We start from the raw sequence: 16,201 nt of genomic DNA, 5'->3' as shown, positions 1-16,201 counted from the left end.
TAACTAATCCTTGCCGCCTCCCTGTGAGGTGATTTGCTAAGTATCTGACAGATGGGGAAGCATGGGAGGGAGAGATGGTTTCAGAGCTGGGATTAGAGCGCTGATGTCCCAGACTTCTGGTCCTGTTCTCTGCACAGCCATGATGCCAGCCTTTCCTACCCATCTCCTGTTACTCTCTTGGGGCAAATTCCCATTGAACGTTATTCATAAAGACAACAGGGAAATAATCCCGTTGTCCTAGTCGGGAGTGAAATTCATCCTTTATTTCTGTGGCATTGTATGCAATTTAATGCTAATGGTCAGGAGACCTTAAATAACCACATCAAACAGCCAATTCAGTGCCAGCCTTCCTTCTTATTTAGCTTAGTCTAAACTGACACCAAACTTTGAGACATCCCTCTCCTCCCACAGTGGAGAACTGCTGGGATTTTTTTATACCACACATGGTTTCCCTCCTACATTTTCCTCCCATGTCAGATATTCATCCCCCCTTTAATAACCGGCAGGGGGATCATTACCTTGAGCTACTGCCAAATGCATAATGACTGCTGCCTTTGCCTTACACAGTCACTGCACTACTGATATCCAATTCAGCATTGTAAAGTGCTTAGGGCTACCTTGGGGATGTGCTATATTAAACCCAACTATTCTAAATCCTATTTAATACAAAGGGATTGGTGGTGGGGGAGGGGGGAGGGAGATTTAAAATTGTTGTTAGTCACCTATTTTCAACAAGTAAAAAGACCTGGTCATTTAGGGCCCAATTCTGTCACTCTTAAGTCACAAATAGTCCCACTGATTTTTAGTAGGGGGTGCATGAAGGCAAGCACTCTGCTTACCGCTGGGGGAGGCAGAATCAGGTCCTATAGAAGCTGCGGCTGAGACGGTAAGTTTGCAAGGAGCTGATGGGGATGAGTGGACCCATTTCTGAATTCCTCCTACAAATGTTTTACAGTGAAAACAGGAAAGCGGAAACATGCTTTGTATCTGACTGAAAAATAAAGGTACTCTTAAACTTGTAAAAGACAACATTTTTATTTGAATGATATGACAGAGCTGCCACAGGAGTGTTACCTGCTATAAAGAAAGCTTAAGAATTATTACCTTTATTAGACCAGTGACACTGAGCTTTAGCCATACATTTCTAACTTCTGTCCCTCTACAGAGACAATTTTCTTTTCTTAAATAAACTGTCATGCTAGTGTTAATATATTGTTGGCTCCCTCATACTCTGAGAATACTGCTGATATAAAACATGTATATGTTAGATTGGTAATAGTATCTTTAGTGTAGCTGACTAGAACAAATGTGTTTCCCTCATGGCTGTGCTAATGTGATAAAGGAAAATTGGCTGTTCATCAGCTTTTGGCTGGGTAAAGACAGTAGAGATGGAACCACATTCTTTTTTATGCATTAATACCACTGAGAACTTTTCACTAGTTATATTTCATGTGCGGGCATGTTGTGCAAAGATGTTGTAAAACATGAGATAATGCTACAAATAACAAAGTAGAAAAGCCTGTATCTTTTATGATGATAATAGTCAAACACCAAATGACAGTAACAGGCTGTAAAAAATGTGATGCAGAAAAAAATGCAATGTAACTACCAATACATGTATACTTAGGCTCTTGCAAATAGGGCATCAGATGTTTAGAGGGCTTTGAATTAAAATTAAATAAAAAACTGTTGTATTTAGGTCATTGATGTGTCAACACAAAAGATAATTTAAAATGGAGAGATGTATGTTGAGCTCTGAAACTCATGCAATAACTTTTTGAACAAATCTCAAGGCTTAATAATTATGATAATAGCCTTCAAATTTCCATCAGTGGAAGGGCAATAAATATTCCTGTCTAAATTTGGGAAATATTGACTGAATCTGGAAATGGCAATAAAGCTTAGCATGCATGTGTATGTTTGAAAGTGCAGTTTAAGGAGAAAAATTCATCTGTACAATTTTGTGTCAAGCCTAAATAAAAAAAATCCAAACAAAACCCTCCATCTCATTTCATATTTTCTTTCTTAAAATACCGATAGACTCATGTTGCCCAAGGCACTGATGCTGATCATCTGAGTTCAGATTTACAGATGATTGTGTCCGTTTATCTTGATCTGAAATTTGAAAGACTTTATTGGTGGAATAGCATTGTGAGTGCTTATATTGTGGTTTTCAAACTGATGTTTTTTCAGGTGCTGGCTTTCCTTTGTGTGATAAATTATTCTGGCTTGTACACCTTCTGTTTGTCCTCACATACATGTTGTTCTTATGGAAGCAATTATTCCAGGTTTATTTTGTTTTGATTAGCATAGGTATCAAGACAAGCTGAGCATTCTAGTTTTATTTGTCCTCTGTAGACATGGTTCACCAGGCATCCATATCTGCAAAATTAAAATAACGCTCTGTAAATTGGCAACATCAAAATGGTATTTCAAAATCTGAAAGCTACCAAGTTCTCATGTGAAATGAGCCTTATGCAAGCTAAATATTGCTAAAAATCAAGTAATTTCAGTTTTGCAAATAAATCACTTTCTGAAATAAAAGAGATTAAGTTTATTCAGTAAACAATCTAAAAGAGTTCAAAAGTTTTGGATGAGTTGAACTTGTTTCTATAATTAACTTCATTAATGGGAAGCTGACTATAGCCACGATGCCTCCAGTTTTCATTTTGTATGTGCCTGTATTTTTTTAGATGAGTGTTGAATTTCATAAAATGTAAGGCTGAAAGGCACTCCCGTATTATTAAGGTTTTTTCTAATTTTATGTAACCTAAGCACGAGGATTTTTAGTGAGAAAAAAAAAAAGGTACTTTGTAAAAGCTCAGCATCTTGTGACTTTGTGGAGCTGGGAGAATGCCATAAAGTATTTCTATGAATGTTAGCTCAAATTTAAAATGAATTGGCAGGGAAGGGAATGCTTGCAGAAAACAGTACCCTGGAGTGCTGGCTGAGCGCATGTTTGTAGCCAAAGGTTCCCTTGGAAACCCACTGGGTGTAAAGCAGCTGTAGCCAGTTCCTATACCATTCCCTTCAGCCCTTGTAGAAAGAAACACGCTGGGGTTAGGGAGACATTTTGGAGGAGTGTTGGAGGCCTAGCTGAAACACACTGCATTTGGTTATCCTGAGTATGGTATATAGCCCCTTGAGGCCTGTTTGAACTGATGTGTATGAGAAGAGCTCTGACAGCTATAACATGTGCCCATGTCCTGAAGTGATGTAGCTGTAACCAGCCTTGTACCTTGTGAAACAGACCCACCCTTCTCCTTTTCCTCTCTTCCCCCTCCCTGCCAGAGCACTGTACTGTAGCTGCTTCTTTGATTTAACCCCTGTAGAAATGTTAGAATCTCTGTGCATCGGAGTGGTGATCTTATTAACTGGATTGCTAATGGATGGGCATAAAAGAGGTAACTACTTTCAGTAGGCACCAAAAATAAAGACACACAGTAAGTAGGTTGAAGTAATGTTTGTGGTTATTCAGTGATAGATGTGACATGTAGAGAAATCAAAGTGATTGCATAATGAAGAACATGTTTGCCCATTTACATTGGTTCTATAGGTACATCACAACAGAATTAGTTTTTTCTTGAATGGCTGGGAAGATGACAACACACCTTTTGATTCAAGGATTCTTGTGGGAACAGTTGCAGATACTGATGGTACACTGCAAATTGGACAAAGCTTCACAGGTAAATCTTGTAGTATTTTCGTGGAATGCACTGGAGTATTCAAAACAAGATGCATACAATGTGGTTAAAAATCTGTGTGAATCATTTTAAGTTATCTATGTGCTGAGAAGTAATATCTTCCTGCAGGAGATGGGAGGAGAAAATTCCTATTGTACAATTAGCTTTCTCAAAAGATTGGCTGAAAAACAGATGTTTGGTAGATGATCCTATAGAATCATAACTTATTCTCTGTGTGATTGTGTATAGGTAGGTCTTCCTGCATTCTCTAAAACGTAGGTATATAAAGTGACACATTCCATTAACTTACAGTCATAGTTTTTCTGAGCAAATATATGAAACTATTTCAGAATGGGATTGTTTATGGCCACTAGACTCCTCTCCAGAGTCAGGAATAGAACTTAAGATTTCTGACTGTTCATGTTCTTCAGTTCTATCAATACTCATGTAAACCATTAGCAGAATGAGAATCTCTTAGCCTCTAGTAATGCCTCATAGCATTACTCTTCATCTGCATCTAGAACTTTATATATATTACAGCATGACATGATCGTTGCAGAACAGCTGGGGGATGTTTTGTTGCTCTCCACAAATTCTTGGCTCGGCAGCTGTAAGAACACTGACTACTGCTCTTCAGGAACATGCACGATTTGAAGCTAACTCCTAAATATAACTATATGTCACTTCAACAACTTTATTGTGCTCTTGGGCAAGAAAGTAATTCTGTGGCACATTTCTTAAAGCTTGTATTTGGAAATGTGTTTTGTTATAAGTTTGATTCTGAATACTGGATAACTAATAAATGTATGAAAGAAAGGAATATTTTTAAATGCATTTTATCTTTATTGTATAAATTGATAGGTACAGTTGTACCTACTGTATCTCTTCTCTAATTAGAGGTGGCACATGGACTGGCTCATTACTTCTGTCTAATGAGCCGATCCTCGTGCCACCTCTCTAATCAGAAAAGAGATAGGTACAAAATGTTCTTATAAAGTTATTATAAATCATTCTTTTTTATATAAAAAAAATTAAGTCACTGCCCTCTATAGTTTTGTCCAGGTCCAAGATGGTTTTGTTCAGGAGGGGTAATTGTGCAAGAGAGATCTGAGTGCTGAATTAAAGGTGTTCTCATGCAGTGCAGAGCTGCCTTCTGCAAATATTATTTATGGTATATTTTCTTAGGCTTAGAACAATTCGTTGGAAGAATGCAAGATTTTCGATTTTACCCAGTGGCACTTACAAACAGGTAAAGAACCTTTATTTTTGTAAAAAAAGTGTGTTGAGAAGAAAGAATAGGTAACAACATGCTTATTTCCCAAAGTATAGTGCTTTTCAGACATCTCCTTTATATGATTGTTTATGATAATGTAGTTTACTGAACCTCATTTCAAAGATGACTTAATCTAAAAAATCTTGAGTTAAAAAATTCAACAGCTTAATGTGTTTTGCTTTTGAACTGTTGCTTAAATATAGCTAGTATATGTAGTATAAATATAGTGAAACTCAACACTCAGTAAAAAATGTGTGCTTTCCTTATTGTTGTCCCTGTTACAACCTGACTTAGTAAGTGTTCTGCAGAGAGTAGATCCAGTTGCTAGATTTCAGTGCTTACGACCTGTGTAGGTGTTATCAGATCATCATAATTCTGACGTAATAGTGTGTGCTGATAAGCTCAGTCCTGCCGGATGACACTTGCCAGGATTTCCCAGAGCTCCCTGTAAACTGTAGGGCACGGAATGGAGCATTGTGGGCCAGTCCAGTTTAGACCACTCAAATACCAGTGATACAAATGAAGAGGACAGGCACTCCATCTGGTCAGCACGCTGGCTTCACGACCTCAAGCTTAGCTCCTCTGCTTAGCAGTTCCTTTCCTCTGGTTTCAGCTTCGCCATGGTATCAAACATCCATGTCGGCTATTCTTGATGCTCCCCCCACTCCACGCACACACCCCTACCCCAAGGTGCTATTGACTTAACCGTTCATTGTTTTCTATATTAGATTGTCACCATAAGCCACTGATGACTTTGCTAGCTCAGCCCGTATAGCCCAGGGCAATTGCTTTGATGTCCTCCATTCCTGAGGCCAAATTACGGTTGCCACTGCAATTTCTGTTGCCCTCCAGCCTCCCTTCCTAGCACATTACAAAGAAATGTTACCTTTGTTATCCAGCTCATGGTGGATTAATCTAGTCAATTCAAGCTGGCCAGAAGTAGTCAGGTCCTATTTGTCTACATGGTGCTTCTGGGTATGCTACATGCGATGACACTCGTGACTGCAGACCTTAAGGCTACTTAATGGTAGTCTTTCAATAAGATGTAGAGCAGTTTCCTAGGAGCTCAACTGTCTGCAGGACATTACGGTGAACTGAGATCCTGTGGATTTAAAGTATTAATGTGAATCAGAATTCCAAGATATATGAAAATAATGTAGGTTCTATTCTTTCAGAGCAATGCATGTAAAATCCTTTAAACTACAATTTAAGTCAGTGAATAGTTTAAAAATTGAAAAATAAGGTATTTTACAAAGTGTTGTGACCTAATGATGTCTTTGTAGATGTAGTTTTGTATCCACAAATAACTTAGTTCAAGATGCTTGTCTGGGATAAACTGTGAAGGAAAGTCTTGCCTGCATATCAATTAATTTAAATCTATGGCTATCTAAAAGGTCCTGTAACTTTGAGTTCTGTGGAATTTGTAGGGGCAGCTAGCAAGTATTTGTTTGCTTAATAAGTACACAAAAATTATGTTCTTACTGGTAAAGTAGGAAGATGGGAAAAGTAGGAGTTTTTAAATTAAAAATAAGTATCTTCTAGGCTCACAAAATCCTTCTTTTATGCCAGAGATGAACAGATAAAGGTTTAGGTAACATGCCCATGTCATTCATATATCCATCTGCTTGCCCACCTACCTATGTTTGTATCTATTTTAGTTGCTGATGTCAGAGGGAACTAAAGTGACTCAATGGCTTTGATGTGGGCTGTAACAAGCAACAGGAGTGATTGCGGACTCAAGCAGCTAAAAAAGTGGGCATTTATATTAAAGTTAGTTAAAAGTGAAAATATTTCTATCCAGATTTTCTAAGGTGCAATGTGATACTGCTCAAGCTGGTCTTTTTGAAGGATTTGAGTGCAAACATTGAACTCTTATGTAGTTACAGGCAATATGCCAATGCTATGGTATGCTTAAGAACAGTGTCCGGATTGCTGATTGGAGTCAGACATGATGCCATAATAAAACGTTAAAGAGTGTTTCTCCTTGCATCTAGGGCTGGATTCATCCTACCTAGCTTTAGATACCCCAACACGGAGCTCAATTCCTTTGGCTCCATATGCCTGTGGACCTCCACATGTATCTGTGGAGCAATGAAAGCAACTCGAGTATTTCTTCACAGACATAGTCTGAAAGTACCTGCTGCCTACTCTTGATTATGTAGGAATTCTGGGTGGCCTGATTCCTAGCTGATTGCCTCATTTATGTGAGAGAGAAGCAGGTCTTTAGGGCTTCTGCTATGATCTAAGCTGAATTTTGTTTAAACTATGAGCCTAGAGGCACAAAGTGGCACTTGTCCTTTTTTATTGTGCATGTAATTACTTTTTTATATGCTGTGACAGAGACATTTTGGAAGTATTCTCTGGAAAATTTCCTCATCTGCATACCCAATCTGAGTGCCGCTGTCCTGGAAGTCATCCCCGGGTACACCCCTTGATACAGAGGTACTGCATCCCTAATGGTGCAGATGATACCACTAATGACAGAGTGCTGAGGCTGGATGCAGAAGCCCATCCTCTGTGTTACATCAACGATGATGACATTGGGACCACCTGGATTTCATCTGTGTTTGCTAATGCTGCAGATCTGGATCATGGTGTTTCAATCACAATAGATTTACAAAATGGACAGTATCAGGTAATGAGATGATTACATTTGCTATTTATTAAATCAAAACTCGAAAAAGATTTTTGTAGACATTTCATTACAATTTTGAGGAAAGTCAAACCTTATGCTTTAAGATGTTACCCTTAGAGGACCAAGAAGAAAACTTCCTTTATCAGCGTGAAACAATGCAGAAGGCAACAGAATGCACTATGGTTCTTGTAATTCTCTTTTGATGTGCCCTGACTGTTGTAACAAGCAGTAATCTAACACAGATATACCGGAGTGGATATCGTGTGTGAAGACACCAATATTTAGAAATTGATTACTCTCTTTTAACTCCTTTTGTTAAATTTCAACTTTAATTTCTGTAAAAACATGAGGCGCTTGTTTTATACCTTCTGGTAGAAAGCTGATTGTGGTCAAATGGAATTTAACGTGTCTGTGGCTCACTGACATATTGGAGGGGATTTCTGTTTTGTAAAAGTTCTGGAGATGGTGGTTCGGCCTCTGAAGGAATATGGAAGGAGAATAAGCAGGGAAGGTTCCTGAAGAGGCCAGTTTGCATCTAACACTTCAATGTGTTGGAAGAGTGTCAGGATGTCCTGGAAGGGGGTACATACCAGTAGTGGGGCTGCATTCATAGTAGGGGCTCTACCAAATTTCTGTGTGTTCTTGCTAGCTAATATTTTTTTCTTTTTTGTCATTAATGGTGAGAAGGGAAACAATATGATGGCAGGTTTTGGCTACGTAAGTAAGAATTAGTCCTTCAGTTAAAAGTGAGTTCAAATGCCTGTGAAGTTCTAAGACATGGCTTATTTGACACACACATTTCTGCATAAGCAGTATGCTGGGGGAAGAGCTCTTTAATACAACACAGAATATTTGATGAGATTTCAAGCTAAAAATAGGGAGATTCCTTAAAAAAATTTTAAAAAAATTATCTGTTTTCAGAGAAACAGCTCATCAAATATTTGGCAACACGAAGTTATGCCTTTCATTTTTGCCAAAATAATATTACTGTAAGAAATCATGGACTTGATTTTGTATTGCATTATCAAATGGTCTTCAAGAAAAAGCAGAGTTCTGATGCAACAGTTCAGTTGTGTAATAATGTCTGAGGTCAAAGAGCTTGTTTGACAAAAAGGGTTATCTTTGGTTTTAATTGGGAATATGTGGACTAGAAATATAGTGGTTCTTTTTCTGAGTGGTAAAGCAGACTATATTGTCACATTGAAAAGAGAGTTTATATTCTCATTGTTTTACAACTTAGCCATTAATATCAGTTTATAAATTTATTATCTTCTTGTAGGTATTCTATATTATACTGCAGTTCTTCAGCCCACACCCTGAAGCAATAAGAATTGAAAGGAAAAAAAGAGATGATCTAAACTGGGAAGACTGGCAATATTTTGCTAAAAATTGCAGTATTTTTGGAATGGGTAACAATGGATCTCTGGAAAAACCAGACTCTGTCAACTGTCTCCAGCTTCCTAGGTATGAGTGGGTATTATCTGCGTAATACAGATGCTTTGAACAGGTAACATCCTGACACAATTCATTTCTATGTCCCAAGGAGATAGAATCTTTTGATTTGGTATACTAATTTATTATGGGCTGCTGAGTATATAAAAGATCCCAAGTCTGACCTTTTGATTGAAGGTTGCCAAAAGGTCATCTGTCATTTTTATCAGATTTCAGACATTGAGGAATGTGACACAATTGATTCTTCTGTTATTTTTGAGCTAAACTTTTGAAATTTTACATGCTTGTGTTTTGGGGAGCTATTGTCAGTAGAATTACTAATCATGGAGATGAAGAGTGGAGGAAGGTACTGATATAACAGATTGTTTTAAACTGTCTAGTGAATGTGAAAGTATACCTTCTGATCTCCAAGAGTGCAGCTTGTTCTGAAGCTTAGAAGAGAGACCAAACTTAAGTACAAAACCAATCATTCAGCCTTACTACTAATTATGAAAAACATGTAAGAAGTGGGTTGAAAACTTTATATTGAAGCTTTCTAATCTTTCTAAGCAAGAACCAATATAAAACTGCGGGTGGGCAAAGAAGAAAGGTCATTACCTCTTAGAAACATGTTGCAAGCCTTTTTAGTAGACAGTTACCATGTGCAAATTTAAAAATACATAATATATACATTATACATTTCATAAATATAGTGTATAACAGATGTAGTTAATATACACTATCATTGTATACACACACGTGTATGTACATATATACATGTTTGAATTTATACCACTGCATATATTCAAATGCATTATCTCTTGCCTGAATTCAGATGCCAGTCAGTATTAAGCTTGTTTAGTACTTGGCAGGAAATTGGTGAGAAAGTACACTACTAGGTGCTGTAGGCATTTTGCTTTTTTTGTTGTTTCACTTTTGCTACCTTTCTAAGACTTTGCAGGTGTCAGCATCTTTGTCTATTCTCCAGGAGTTCAGTATTCTGAGGAGAGAAGCGTAAGGTCACCTGAGTTACACCAGTTTTCAGCAAAGGACTTTGAGCTTTATTGCTGATCTTTGGAGCAGAGGGTAGAGGAGAAGGGAAATCTCTCAAGCAAACCAAACTTTTTTGGATAAATAACCCAGAAGGGGTGTAATGCCTTTTTCAGCCCAGAAATATGAATTTGTGTATTTTCTAAAAAGAACTGAGGAGTTAAGTATTAACTGTTTCCATAAATGTTTTGTAAGTAGCACTGTTTCTCCCCTTTGATTATGATGTGAATGGTGATAGGAAGTGACACAAATGAGTGATTTTGGGTATAACTGATGTACAGAAAGTTTTGTCTAAAAGATAAGAAATGTACCCAGTAATGGTGAGTATTCTGTATACTCAAAGAGAAGTTACTGTTGGAACAGTGCTCCAAATTTGTGTCAGTAGCATAGCAGAGCTCCCTGCTGAGACCTTTATAGAAGGGGAGGGTGATTTTATTGTAAACCAAAGCTATTCTCTCTCTGTCATACCCACTTACTTGTGAGTGCCAAGACATGTCCAAATTGACTGTCCAGGATTTAGACACCAGTGTGCTTTTATCCTGGAGTTCTTGGGTTGACATGGAAGGCAAGGGACCTTGGCTTTGAAATCCTTACCATGGCTAGAGGTTTCTTGGTTTGGTGAGCACATGCTAGTACCGAATGGACTCTTTTGTGTCCTTTAGGCAGTGCAAGTGATTAAGGTTTTTGCTTCTCCATCCTGTACCACCTCTGTAAGTTAGGAGTGGCTCACTGTCCTTTGTCCCCCTGTCAGAGGCTTGAATCTTTGCTAAGCCTGAATATTGACTGACTCTTGCTTATGATCTCCTTTGTTTTCCTGGTTTCCTGAGAAGCTGTGTGTACATGCCCTAAGATCTTCATGACCTGCTTGTCTAGGTGCCATCAGCCTTACAGTCCTTCTTGCTGTTCCTTCTGGTACTTCCATACCAAGATGGTGTCATTCATCTGCCATTCATACCCATCTTAACATTTACATTACAGCTCTGTGTCATGGAAGAAAAATACTTTATTTAACTTTCTGCAGAGGGGAAGAGAGGACAGTATTGCCCAGAGAAACATACAGATATATTCCACTGAGATTTTTGTGAAGCACTGACCTGGATAGGGGCACAGTAAAATCAAAGGTCCTTCATGAAGACAGAGGAGTGTGACTCAGCAGACTTAGTCTAACTACAAACCTCATCTTTCAAAAGCTCAGAGATATTTTGAAGTGATGAGAATTACATTTTTTTTTGAATGTTGCATGTCAGGTGATACTGTGGCATACCTATTTTTAATGAGCCCATGTAGGTGTGCAAATAAGCAGGCATTCTTGCCTCTTGCAGAGGCAAGTTCTACTCATAGCTAAACTCCACCTAGTAAATATACCAACATGAGATATAATTCATACCAAATTGTGCAAATGTGTAGTTTGTATGTACTTGTTTACTCAGACTTTGCTTGAATTCTCAGGACTGTCCTTCCCCTTCTTGGGCTTAAATATACAGTTTTGCTCCCAATTCTACTACATTCCATTAAATTCTCTTGCACTTCACTCACTGCAAAGTGACATGTGTTTCTAATTCTGCTCACTCATCGAATGAGATGATACAGTCCAGTGACTCTGGAATTCAAAATATAATTGTTTCTGTATGGCTTTTATATGTGTTTAGCAGGTATATAATTAACAATATGGGCATGTTAATTATTGTGTTAGTCATCTGAATGATTTCCGTATATGGTTCAAACATAGTTCATGTTTCTCAAAGACGTTGTGTTAAAATTTTTGAGAACTTAGTGCAGATGATACTGTATCAGTCATACTATTCATGTTTTGAAGTTGCCCTTTAGAGGCTTTCCTTTCAGTTGGAGACTTAGAGTCTGGAGAAGAGCATGGCAATTTGGGGAAAAGCTGACATATAGAGGACATTTCTTTTCCCATGCTTGAGTTCTGGTGACTGGGAATCCACAGACATAAGAATTTTTCCCCAGAAACCACAAAACCCCTATGTACAGTTAAGTGGAGACCCTCTCTGAGAAACAGGATACTAGGAGATAGAATCTATAAAATATGTGGTTTTTTGATTTTCATTTGTCTTCCTCTCTATTTAAACAGCTTTACACCGTATTCCCATGGTAATCTAACTTTTAGTGTTCTTACCCCGGAACCAAATCACCGACCTGGTTACAATGACTTTTACAATACTCCATCTCTCCAAGAATTTGTAAAAGCTACACAAGTGAGGATTCATCTCAGTGGCCAGTATCATACTAATGAGCCTTGGGTAAATTTTAGGCATAGATACTATGGAGTTAATGAAGTTACGGTCAGTGGAAGGTAGGTGTTATGGAACTCTTCCCCCACCCGTCACCCCATCACTGCCTCTGACTATTACAGCTATGCACAGTATATAATGACCTGCCTAAAATTTAATGAAGTTGTTCTGCTTTTACATTTATGAATGAGAAGGGAATTTGGACTGAAGCAGTGCATCAAGTTTGAAATAATTGGTGTATTGTTTTTTGAAACATTTGCTCACATGTTATTTTAAAATTAATTATACTTATTACACAAATCTGTCAAAAGCAGTCCTTTCATTGGAATTACCAGTGCCTCTAAGCAAAGGCTTATGATTGAAACCATGGCTTGTGATTTACTTCAGTAGCTCTTCCAAGATTCATTATAGATTCCCAGACAAGGCAATTTTAACAGTCTTAGTGCGGAGCTCATTCTTTGTTTTAGCTCTAGTTTTCCTTTTAAAACTGGGCAGCTGTCAGTGAAAGTGTTACATTATCTGTGACTGACAACTTTATTGTACATAAGTGTGCTGTCTTGTGAAAGGACTAATTATGCCCTGTAAATAATATGAACATTTGTCAATGAAATAATTTCCAAGAAGCATATGGAGCAGATTTTTGTTAATAAGTATCATTCCTGAAATTATTTTGGTAGTTCTCATTTTGAGAGAAAGCACCCCATTAAAGGTCATGTTTACCTTAAAATTTTCTACAATACTAATGTTTTGATTATTGATTTAGATGTATTATGATAATGCTTTTAATAAAATAGCTACAATCTTGGTGACTATGTAACAGTAAAATAATTACAGCTGTAGTTTGCAAAGCTATGCCATGTCTCCAGAAGAGCAGCCCTTCAGGTAGAGTGGGATGGTTATTGCCTATACTTTATAAAGATTGTCTATACTTTATAAAGATTTCATTGTAGTAAGAAATAGATATTGTAACTGAGATCAAAATGGGTTAAACTAGAAAATTTTGCTTGATACGGTTAAGATTTCTTGAAAAACTAGAGCCACACTATAAGGCTTAATATTGATGAATAATTGCTATTTATTTAATAAAGTTTTACATATTAATGTTATATACTGAAATATAGTTTTCATTACATATTATATAAGGTAACAGTAGTTCTACTACATGCTGGTTTTCATTTTCTCGGAAAGCAATTGTTGATACTGAAAAATGTGTTGAGTGAAGTAGTCTTTTGCAGGTTATTGCACTTAAGAACATTTTTTTTGATGTTTATTTGCTCTTAATAAAGAACCAGACTATGTAATAAACAAAATTGTCTTTGTGACTGTGTTATATATTGTTGGATGGGTGTGTTTCCATATTTTAATTTTTTTCTTCACTATCTGTTGTTCTTTCAGGTGTAATTGCCATGGCCATGCTGATAATTGCAATGCAGCTATGGAACCATATAGATGCCTGTGTGTCAAGGAAAGCTATACGGAAGGAAATAATGTTAGTCTCTCCTTTGTCTATCTATGTCACCTATGAACAGCCTTAAAATTGGGATTTTAGTCCTGGGAGGGTGTGTGTATTGTCCTTGCTTTTGTAGGTTTTTTTTTAAACTTTCCATAGCAGGGTTTGTATTAAATAAGAAAACAAAAAAACTCCGTGACCCTCCCCCCTGCCAAAACCCATTCCACCACAGACCGTTAGGAGTGCTGTGTTCAGGGATTTGATTTCTTGTTAGAGGATCATGCCACTTTCAAATGTTAGATGCAAACTGGAATTTAGACTGTCAGCGTATAATAAAGGTTATGGCTCAACCTGCTGTAGCAACTAGCAAATGATCTGTAGATTAAAAAGATAATGAAGACCCAATGTTCACAGCAGATGTACTTCAGGGCTTTTTTTTTTTTTGCTCTACAGTAGTTTTAGTCTGGTCCTATGGACTCCAGACCCATTCAGTAGATGGAGTGCAGTAGGCACAGTCCTGAAGTTCAGCTTGCAATTTAGTTTCATTTGAAAGGGAATAGTTCAAGTGGTCCAAGACAGCTCCATGATACAAACCAAAGGATGGTAAATGCAGGGAACTTGGGAGATTTGCTTCCAAACTGCATGCCTAATCCAAGGTAAAACACTAACTTAGATTTACCTTCTGATACTTGGAACATCGGTAGATTGCAGTTTCTGACTTCAGCTAAGAATGACATCTTTTAATGTAGTTGTTTTACAAAATGTCTAGGATAGGAAGAGTTAAAACATTTTGGACTTGATTTTGAATGTCTCTTGCATAGTTGAGTACAGTTAGGAAAATACTGAGGCATACCTGTACGTACGTATTTGCAAGTTATTTTCTTGAGGGTCTTACTTATTATTTTGATCTAAACCAGTCATTTGGGTAGTGAATTTTAAAACATTGAAAATTGAGCTTTGAACTTATTTATTTAAGGACAGCCTGTAAATGTCAGTTTCCCATACTTCTACAGTCATATATGACATTTGGTTATCTTTAAAATAATCTGTAGTAGCAACATGATTGTTCTAATAAAAGAACAAACTTAATATTACTTTTTACTGCTCTATTTTCAGATAGTCAATATTAAGGTTAAATTTCTTGAAATTAATTAAAAGGCCATATTAAAAAAATCTAGATACAATCTAGAACATACAATCTAATCATTGCTTTGCTCTTAATAACAGCATTTCTTAATAAAGAGGGATTTTGTGAAGTGTAATATGTAGTTGAAAGTTACCAATTTGCAAAATTATAATTTTCCTACAAGTTTTATAATTCTTGGCCATAGGAGAACCAAAATGGGGTGGTTTACTGTAAGTCATGGTCTTCTAGAGAAATATGTAGAGGAGAGCTTAGAATAATGGTGCCAGTTTGCACTTATTTCATGCAGCCTTTGGTTTTCTGGAAAGCTGCTCATATACAATTTAGCAAAAGCAGAACCATGATGTATGAGTTAAGAAAACTTGCTCAAAGAGAAGATTCTGTCCCTGGATTAATTATCTCAAAAAAAAAAGTTAAGGTTAAGAAAGAATGAGCTACATCAGAGGAATAAATACCACAATCCCACTGAATGTTACATTTCTGTCATGGGTACATGTTGTATTCCTTGCTACATTTATGCCTGTTGGAAATAGGCTTTCTAAAAAATTAAGAAGGGGTTATGGAATAGCAACAGCAGTAGCAAAAGGGAGATTAATCTCACATCAGAAGAACCCCCAAGCAGTCTGTTCTTGCTAGAACAGAGCAAGAAGTGTTAACCTGAGAGCATTTGATATTGTGCTTGCGATCATGTGGAAGATCTTTGTAATATTTCACAGGGAATCTAAATGTTCTAGTTTAAGCAGAAGTGTAGGATCTACCATCTACATGGGATTTGAACAGAAATTTGAAGTTTTTAGATGGGTCAAATTAGAAAAAAAAAAATCAAACTGACAATGTCCCTTTAATTAGAACACACATTGTGAAATGTTACTTTGTAGAGATTAATTATAAATATTTAATAAGATCTGGAAGTTCACCAAGCACTCTTGCAAGACTTATGCTACCTTGTGAAAACAAACCAAATGCATTTTAATGATGTATCTGCCTTATCAGATATTTTCTGTCAATGTTAATGGTTTGTTCCACTGACTATCACGTTTTTGATTTGGCATATATGCCTTTGCAACTATAATTGAAATGCTTGAATTAACAGTATTCATTCAGAGTACAATAAGGATGTTGTTTAATTATTTTCCTCATTCTTTAATGACCATGTCAATATCTACTAAGTATGAAATAAACTAGTAGTAATAAAATAGAATTTATATTTGCAAATATCACTAACTACTTTGAATTTTATCAAGGATTTACATGAAGTCCAAATAGCTTAAAGGTTTTGATTT

The 16,201-nt window shown here is 36.9% G+C and overlaps 1 protein-coding gene across 1 annotated transcript in view; it reads left to right on the top strand.

The window, feature by feature from the left end:
• Nucleotides 1-3,556: 3,556 nt before the first annotated feature.
• LOC104161005 (usherin-like) overlaps nucleotides 3,557-16,201 on the top strand; it is a gene marked incomplete at both ends in the record, with an annotated part of 36,568 nt that continues 23,923 nt past the window's right edge. The window contains 6 exons of the mRNA XM_009699282.1: nucleotides 3,557-3,686; nucleotides 4,869-4,932; nucleotides 7,297-7,591; nucleotides 8,871-9,055; nucleotides 12,165-12,386; nucleotides 13,720-13,813. Coding sequence (XP_009697584.1) covers nucleotides 3,557-3,686; nucleotides 4,869-4,932; nucleotides 7,297-7,591; nucleotides 8,871-9,055; nucleotides 12,165-12,386; nucleotides 13,720-13,813 — 990 coding nt within the window. The remainder of the gene's footprint in view (nucleotides 3,687-4,868; nucleotides 4,933-7,296; nucleotides 7,592-8,870; nucleotides 9,056-12,164; nucleotides 12,387-13,719; nucleotides 13,814-16,201) is intronic.

This window comes from Cariama cristata, unplaced genomic scaffold (assembly GCF_000690535.1).
Source record: "Cariama cristata isolate BGI_N322 unplaced genomic scaffold, ASM69053v1 scaffold31924, whole genome shotgun sequence".
In the NCBI taxonomy this organism is placed as follows: Eukaryota; Metazoa; Chordata; class Aves; order Cariamiformes; family Cariamidae; genus Cariama; species Cariama cristata.
Note: the sequence above shows the minus strand (reverse complement) of the source record. Positions and strands in the feature narration are given on the sequence as shown.